This window comes from Alosa alosa, chromosome 17 (genome assembly GCF_017589495.1).
Source record: "Alosa alosa isolate M-15738 ecotype Scorff River chromosome 17, AALO_Geno_1.1, whole genome shotgun sequence".
Lineage (NCBI taxonomy): Eukaryota > Metazoa > Chordata > Actinopteri > Clupeiformes > Clupeidae > Alosa > Alosa alosa.
The window spans coordinates 17,481,939-17,490,860 of NC_063205.1; the positions used below are offsets into that span (position 1 = coordinate 17,481,939).

Genomic DNA, 8,922 nt, shown 5'->3' on the forward strand with positions numbered 1-8,922 from the left:
CGAATAGTCTTTTCTTGTAATCCATCTGATGTATTGTGTTTTTCTTTTTAAACTGTGTTCCTTTATAAATTGTAGAGTATCATTAAGGTAAGTTTTGGAATGTAATTACTCTGACATTCAACATTAAACAAGGGTCACAGTCTTAGGGGCTGACACTTTGCACAAAATTTCTCCTCACTGCTTAAGCCAAATTCCGTTGTTCCTGCTCTATATATGTTGTACCAAAATGTAGTTTATTATCAAAGTGAAATGGTTGCTGGCATAAGTCAACGGCATTAGTTTAAGGGGTTCTACACACTCTCTGTTTGGGCACTATCTTTCATTTTGGCCACTGGATGCCATTGGGGCATATTTTCTCTTCCACCATCTCTTTATCAACCTCTTTATTTTCTATTACTGACACAGGCATTGCATGCATACATTTAATTTATCTTTCTTTCCCCTAGACATTTAAATACATATATTTATTATCTTTGATTACTTTAAATAAAATATTTTTGGGTTAACCTTAATTCTGTGATCTGCCTCCATTGTATGTTATGGTTAAGAGCAGCTGTAACAAAGACAAATAAGCTAATTTCCCAAGCTATGGGCTAATAAGATAAAGGCCCCAGCTCATGGCATTGGATTATAATAAGACACCAAATGTGACATGAAACGTGTGGGTTCAATTCCTGTGTGTGTTCAATTAAGTGGCACTTCACCCCAAGTTGCTCCGGGGACAATGTAGTCCCTTGTAATAGAATTGTCACTTTGGATGAAAAGTCTGCTAAATGAATAAATGCAAATGTAAAAACTATCACATGCTTGTATATGTTCCTAACACAATGAGCTGGCAAAAGCTGTTTATAAGTAAGCAGGCTGTAGTTAATGACCCACACATATATTAATATACACAACCATGTTTCTCTCTTCAATCTTTTATTCTCAGGACATGTCTCTGTATATGCACACTATATTTAATGTACTCTTGATTCCACACTGATCATAAATAACTCATAATTTTACAGAATTTTCAATGAAATGAACAAAAAGATTGGTTAAAAACAGAAACTAATTAAGAATAGGCCTAAATGGCAAGTACAGTCAAGCCCCAAATAATTTAGTCACAGTGATTCAGAGTCATTTTGTGTCTGTTGGGAAGACAGACGCCACTTCTCACATTACTTCTGTTTGTCAGGCTCTGTCCAGTCGAATGCTGGAATATTCCGTGTTCTCCTCTGTGTTGATCTCTTTGGGGGGTGGTGTAGCTCTGTTTCCATGGTCGACAGTTGAGTAGGTCACATCCTATTAAAAGATCCAATAAAGTAAAAATCAACTTATGCACACAGATCTCTGCGTGCAGATGGACATGCAAATTTATGATTTGAGTGGAGGTGTACAAATTTGTTTGTACATGTAGACCGGTAGGCCACGGCTGAAGTGCCCTTGAGCAAGGCACCTAACCCCTCACTGCTCATCGAGCGCCGATGTTGTTTCAGGCAGCTCACTGCGCCGGGATTAGTGTGTGCTTCACCTTACTGTGTGTTCACTGTGTGCAGTGTGTTTCACTAATTCACGGATTGGGATAAATGCAGAGACCAAATTTCCCTCACGGGTTCAAAAGAGTATATACTAATACTTATACGTACTCCGTCTGCTCTGATGCTGGCATGTTCCGTGGCCTCCTCAGTGTTGGCATCTCTGGGTGCTGCTCTGGCTGTGTTCCCATGGACTACTGTGGTGTAAGTAACATCCTAGAGACACAGACAGCAGAGTGAATGACTTTTGAACACATGCACATGAGTGTAGCTGATTCTCTAATTTCACCACCATTCTAACTCCAGTGCTGCTGAAATATTGTTGAGAAACCCAGAATAAATGTTTTGTTGTTATTCATCTATGCCTGTGTTTGCATTTAGAACTTACATTCAGAACACAGGATGTGTGTGTGTGTGTGTGTGTGCGTCTGTGTCCATGTGTGTGTCTGTGTGTGTGTGTGCCTGTGTGTGTGTGTGTGTGTGCGTGTCTGTGTCCGTGTCCATGTGTGTGTGTGTGTGTCTGTGTGTGATGGTAAGTTAGTAAGGGAGATGTTCACCTCGTTCTGCTGTTGTTCCTGCCCTGAGTGTTCCCCTCTGCTGTCTGATGGTTCATTTCTTCTCTCTTAGAGGGCAGGATAATAATAATATTTGTTATCACGTGTACATTATTTGTTATGTGGATGTATTATCATGTGTATATAAGCTGTCATGCAGTACATGTGATGTGTTGTCATTTCTTTGTTAAAGGGGCTATTCCAAGGAACTGGGTTACTACAATTAACTCAAAGGTTAACTCAAAGCTTAAAGGTCGACCACTTATTCTGAGTCAAATGTAGGGTAAGCGATGCTGGATGACGTCATGTTTGTTTTTGTTCATGTTTCTTTGCAGACTCTTATGTCCAAGATAACTTGCTCCCTGAGAAACTCTACACAGTGTTTTGTTATTGTTTGGGGCACAGGCTGCCCCCACTTTGTTTGTTTTCACTTCAGGTAGCCAGGGCTGTGTACGAAAACCATTTTTTGTAGTGTTCTCAGAGAATGTAGAGCTAGCAGATTGTGAGGAGATATTCGCTGAATGTTACTAATAGTTACGTGTTAGAAATAGCTTAGCATCACTCACCCTACCTTTAATTTATCCAGGCTTATCAGTAATCTACATTCTTGGAATGCCCCCCTGGTGTGTACAGTATGTTGATGTGTTTACTTCTGTATCTCCAGTAGATGACTGCAGCTGTCCCCAGCACGCCCACCAGCAGGATGATGATAATCAACACAATGCTGAAGAGTCCGGCCCTTGCTCCTACTCATGAGAAAACCCCAGACAGTGACACTTTATATTATAATATAACATGATAATTAGGCAAAAATTTACATAGAAATAAAACTGGTTACTTTTAACATTGCGTGATCCTTTTGAATATTTCACTTTCATTGTGTTTGATCACACACGTGTATTCTCCCTGGTCCTCTTCAGTCAGGTTAGATAGAAGCAGGGATGCATTTCCTGGAGAACAGTCACTGAATGTCTGGACTCTGTAACGCTTCTTTACTTTTGGTTTCAGAGCTCCAGTCAACTTATAAAACTCTTTCTTGTTATCATTAGGACCTCTCCACTTAATCTCATCAGGTTTAGTCTGCAGATCAGTACAGGAGCAGAGCAGGAGAACAGACTCTCCTGGGGATCTGGTGATGGTCTCATTTTCAGGTTCAGATATTATACAATCATCTCCAGCTCCTTCTCCTGCTCATGAGAACCTCAGACAGTGACACTTTATATTATGACATGATAATTAGACAAAAGGCTACATATAAATGAAAATGATTACTTTTTATGATGAGTGTGATTATTCTGATTCCTCCTCTACTATTGGTTTCGATCACACACATGTATTCTCCCTGGTCCTCTTCAGTCAGGTTAGACAGAAGCAGGGATGCGTTTCCTGGAGAAGTGTCACTGAATGTCTGGACTCTAACACGGTAACGCTTCTTTACTTTTGGTTTCAGATTTCCAGTCAACTTATAAAACTCTTTCTTGTTATCATTAGGACCTCTCCACCGAATCTCATCAGGTTTAGTGTGCAGGTCAGTACAGGAGCAGAGCAGGAGAACAGACTCTCCTGGGGATCTGGTGATGGTGTCATGTTTTGGATCAGATATTGTACAACCTGCAGAAAAAACATAGTACACAAACACACCTTATATTATGGAACACAAAATGAGTGATTTGATAGTGCCCATGAAACATTGTTTTTTTTTGCAGCGACGCACTCCTGAGCAAAATGATTGCCTGCAATTCACCTTAACTGACATGCACCCGCGGTCATATAGGTTTAGTCAGATTTTTTTTTTCTTTTTCTCATGCCCAAATTTCCGTCAAGGATTCCCGGGACACTGAACACTTAATGTTGGTCTTAAGGGGGCATGTCAACCCATCCCATTACCACTTATTTCGGTAACACTTTATAATAACTACACACTTCATAATTTATTAAGCCTTTGTTACTTATTAGTTAATGGTTTGTTCATCATTAGTAATTTCTTGTTCATACATAATTTATCATCAGTAAAGCATTCGTTCACACAATTATAAATGGTTTGTTCATAGTAAATAACCCTATCCAAAAAATATGTTTGTAAGTACATGATTTATACTTAATAAGTAATGAAACAACCACTTATAATGAAATCATTTTCTTATTATAAACCAGTTGCAAACTATTACAAAATGCTTTGTTCATCATTTGTTAAGCATTGTTCCTATGTTAATTCTCATAAATAAAGTATTTGTACACACAGTTATAAATGGTTTGCTCATAGTAAATAAGCCTATATCTAAAATATGTTCATGAATTATTGTTACTTAATAAATTATGCAATAATATTTTGTTGATGAAGTAATATTTCTAGTATTTAACAGTTGTTACATACACATGCACTAATGATTAGTTAGGGTAAGGATACATATTTTATAAACCACTTCCTAATACTATAATTCATGATTAACATGAGTTACAAGTGGTTAGTTAATGATATTTTGTGAGCTTACCTAAAGTGAGGACTTTCTATGCCTTGCAACACATTTTCAAATGAGTTGTAAAGATTACATTCACATTAATTAATTTAGCAGACAAGTGACGTACACATTGACATAACAGTGAAAGCCGGGAATCGAACCCCCAACTTTTCAGGCTACTGCATGCTGGTCTAGCTCCTTATCCATTACACTACCTTGGCCCAGATAGAAATGCCCACAATTATGCAAGAGTTTCTGTTATCTTCTACTACACACTGCTATTAAACATCTGTAAACTATTATTAAATGCTGTATTCTTCGTTTGTAAAGCATTATTCCTACATTAATTCTCATCTGTAAATCAGGTTTACACACAGTTAAAAATGGTTTGTTCATAGTAAACACACATATTTATATTATATTTTTGAATTTACTGTTACAATACCACTGGGCAGAGGTAGTGTAGTGGATAGGGAGCTGGGTTAATATGCAGTAACCTATAAAGTTGGGGGTTCAAACCCCGGCGTCCACCAATGTGGCCTTGCCCTTTAATTTCATTGACGTGTAAGTCGCTTTGGGTGAAAGTGTCGGCTAAATGAATAAATGCAAGTGTAAACTTTATAACTCATTTGTAAATGTGTTGCGAGGCATAAAACGTCCTCACTTTAGATGAGCTCGCAAAATAGCATTAACTAACCACTTGTAACTTCTGAGTTAATTATGAATTATAGTATTAGGAAGTGGTTTATAAAATATGTATCCTCACCCTAACTAATCATTAGCACATGTGTATGTAACAACCGTTAAATAATGAAAATATTACTTAATCAAAAACATTATTGCATAATGTATTAAGTATTAACAATAATGTATAAACATATTTTAGATTTAGGCTTATTTACTATGAACAAACTATGTATAACTGTGTGAACAAATGCTTTACTGATGATAAATTAGAAATTACTAATGATGAACAAACCATTAACTAATAAGTAACGAAGGCTTAATAAATGATGAATTGTGTGTAGTTATTATAAAGTGTTACCCTTATTTCATGTATAGCGCCACCTAGTTAAAAATTAAAAAGCAAAAAATTAGGTGTTTTCATCACAATATCTCTGGCTGACAAGGTCAAAACTGCACAAAATTAAAAGTGTAGGATCATTATGACACCCTCCGAATGCATGCCAAGTTTTGTGTACTTTCGTTCATGGGGGGCCTTACAATAAAATAATGTATGTGTACATTTAGTGACGTACACCAACAAGGATTCCCGGGACACTGAAAGAACCGTCGTTTTTTGTTTTGATCTGTAGCCCCCCCCGCTGGACTGGACCCCCCGAAAGGACGGTAGGGCAGACACAGTTCTCTGTGAATACCTTGAGAACTGTAGGGACTAGGATGACCATTTTTTTCCATATGTTTGCCTCCAGGGGTCATGTTAACCCATTTCATGTGCACACATGTGCACAAACAGATACACACACACACACACACATACATTCACAGTAATCATACGTATGACACATACTCACACAGTAGACATATGTACGCTTGCATGCACAGGCACATACGCAGGCACACACACAAGCACGCACACACACACACACACCCACACACATAACATAAACATGTACATGCACACATGCACACAAATCAAGAATTTCTCAGAATTATGAACAGGCAAGATGGAGGTGGGGTTGTATAAAATGAATTTTACATGTGAAATCTATGAACTAATCATGTTTTGGTACTTGTTGTCTAGCAGATACCAGTGAGAATTGAGTGTGGATAATGCAATTTAGTGAGACAGTTAGCATCATATAGGCCTTTCAGCGTGATTTATTTTTGTGGAAAAAATGTGCTGGACTGGGCGGCGGTCATATTTTGTACCGCTCTGCGGTACATCTAGTTTCATAAAGTTTTGGGATTAAAATATGTTTTGATAACATTTAGAATGAGAGTTGTGTTTTATTTTCAAACAAAAAAATATTGTGTTTTTATATTTCATGATTCATGATGATCAACGAATGTATACAATCTCTGGTTTGTTATCTCTCTTATTCTCCTGTCTAAGTTTTCGGCATTCAACTTACAGACTCATAACTGAAATTCTCAAAAAATATAAAATCTCAAAAACTGCTTCAAATGAATCAGGTATTATATACCCTCTCAGGCAGCCCAGTTAAGTACGCATTTAATGATTTTCTCTTATTTGTCATACTGTATAACATTCTGGGGTTGAGTATTCTACAATTGAATTACTGTAGATACCTGGTATCTTTATAGAACCAGACACTGGAAATAATGGACAAAAAGCGGTTCAGTGGCATCACTATCACATCTACAGCGGGGAGAATAAGTATTGAACAGGCCAACATTTTTTTCAGTAAGTATACTTCCAATGAGGCTATTCACATGAAATTATCACCAAACATTAGTATTAACTTATGTAATCCACACACATAAAATAATCCAAACATTAATGTCCATAAGTAGAGTTATGAGTAAAAAAAGTGGAATGGCACAGGAAAAAAGTATTGAACACACTAAGAAAATGCACTACACAAAGGCAAGAAACGAGCTGGAATCTATAAGTAGTTAGAGAGTAATTATCCCTCCAATCTGTGCAAATTAATATAAATTGGTCTTTAAATGCATATATTAAATGAATGTATTAACAGTTTGGCCCCAGAGCCATGATGTCTAGCAAGTAGCACACCTCCTCATCGTTGTCCTTCCTGCAGCAGATCAAGACTCTGATGCTAAATACTATTGCATAATGCATATTGTATGTCCCTGGGAGTAAATAGCATTGCTGCAAACACCAGGGTGTTTGTATCTACCATGCTATGTACACCCAGGTGTATCCCCTCTGGTTAGCATTATTGGCTATTGACACCTGGGTGCAAATAGTGCCAATTTGTTCAAGCTGCATGAAACTGCCGACTTATTTAATCCACATTGTACATTTCACATAAATTGCACATAAGGATAAACATTGATGAAATCCAACATTTCCTAAATAAAGATGAAAGAAAGCTGAAGGCTGTACTATTTGAAGACAGTTCTGTTTTGAACATTCATAAATATGCTGCTATGTCCATATGAGTGGAGCAGCATGTGTGGATAGGTTACTTCAGATAAACCCACTCATTTTACTCATCATTAAATAACTTTTCCTCAGACTTCATGTAAAAATACAAGAGCAAAATCCTAAAGCTTTTTATGAAAAGGCTCATAACCCTCTCGATTGATCACGCACAATATAGTCTACGTGTGTATGATCCAAATCTACTGTATTAAAACATACTTTCCATCTATTAGACATAGACACACCTGCACACTCTCAGTATGAAATATTAGAACTCACCAACAGTGATGTGCAGAGCTGCGTAAAGCACACTGAGGCAGAGCTTCATCTTCAGAGGAGGTTTTGACACAAAAGACACAATCACACAAACATCACTGACTATATCAGACATGTTTCCTACTTCCTCTTCACACTTCTGGGTTCTCTTGGTTGTTCATTTTCACCTTGATTCCTCTGATGGCAGATAGCTTTCACTAAAATCTTCTTAACACTTCTTTTCTCTGAGGTGATAACTGTGTAAATGAGAGATATGCTACTTTCAGTTCTCTACTTGGACTTGGTTGAAATGTAGCAACTTCCTCTACAGTGTTCATCAGTTGCATCATCATCTGCTTAAAAAACAGTTTCCTTGGTGCCTGGGTGAACCTAACCAGCAGGTCCGTTTGGAAAGCATCCCATTGACACCAGTTTCTGAACTTCCCTTATGCTTGCATATTAATTTGCCAAACTCTTTGTGAGGTTTAAATGAACGGTCACATTGGATCGGAGCAACAAATTTGCAATCTGACAGATGACATAGCATAGCAACATTGTAACGTGTGGCTGATGTGGCTGTGTGCGTTTTGTTTTGTGAGGTCTGGTTGGTCGTACTCCTGCTTTTACACTGGAATCTTCTGTGATCTCCTGAGTGTGTGTGTGTGTATCTCTGGCTGCAGGTCTGGCTGAGCCCCTTTTGACTACAGTAGTCATTTCCTAGAGACAGAACCAAAAGGACTAATGACTTTTAAACACATACATTGAATATCTGCCCTCTACCACTGTACCACTTCTTCTCAGCTTCACCCCAGTTACCAATTACCTTGAAATACCATTTGTCGGTAAAACTCCACAGAAACTGCTCAGGCGTGATAAAGCAATTTATAGGCATGAACCTGTTGCGCCACAGGAGAAGCACTAACTTAAAAATTGGGAAGTAAAGTATCAAAAAAAACATCAAACCCATGTTTACGTGTTAGCAACATTAACGTTAATAAGCCTAAAGAGTTTTGACTCTCCCTGTGCGCAAATTTTGTGTA

The 8,922-nt window shown here is 37.7% G+C and overlaps 1 protein-coding gene across 1 annotated transcript; it reads right to left on the reverse strand.

The window, feature by feature from the left end:
• Window positions 1-963: 963 nt before the first annotated feature.
• On the reverse strand, window positions 964-8,102 carry LOC125310661. The gene is made up of 6 exons (XM_048268292.1): window positions 7,907-8,102; window positions 3,347-3,685; window positions 2,725-2,820; window positions 2,078-2,142; window positions 1,632-1,736; window positions 964-1,287 (listed from the first exon to the last, which is right to left on the reverse strand). The coding sequence occupies exons 1-6, from the start codon at window positions 8,016-8,018 to the stop codon at window positions 1,177-1,179; spliced, it is 828 nt and encodes a 275-aa protein (XP_048124249.1). The 5' UTR covers window positions 8,019-8,102; the 3' UTR covers window positions 964-1,176.
• Between the last annotated feature and the right edge of the window lie 820 nt (window positions 8,103-8,922).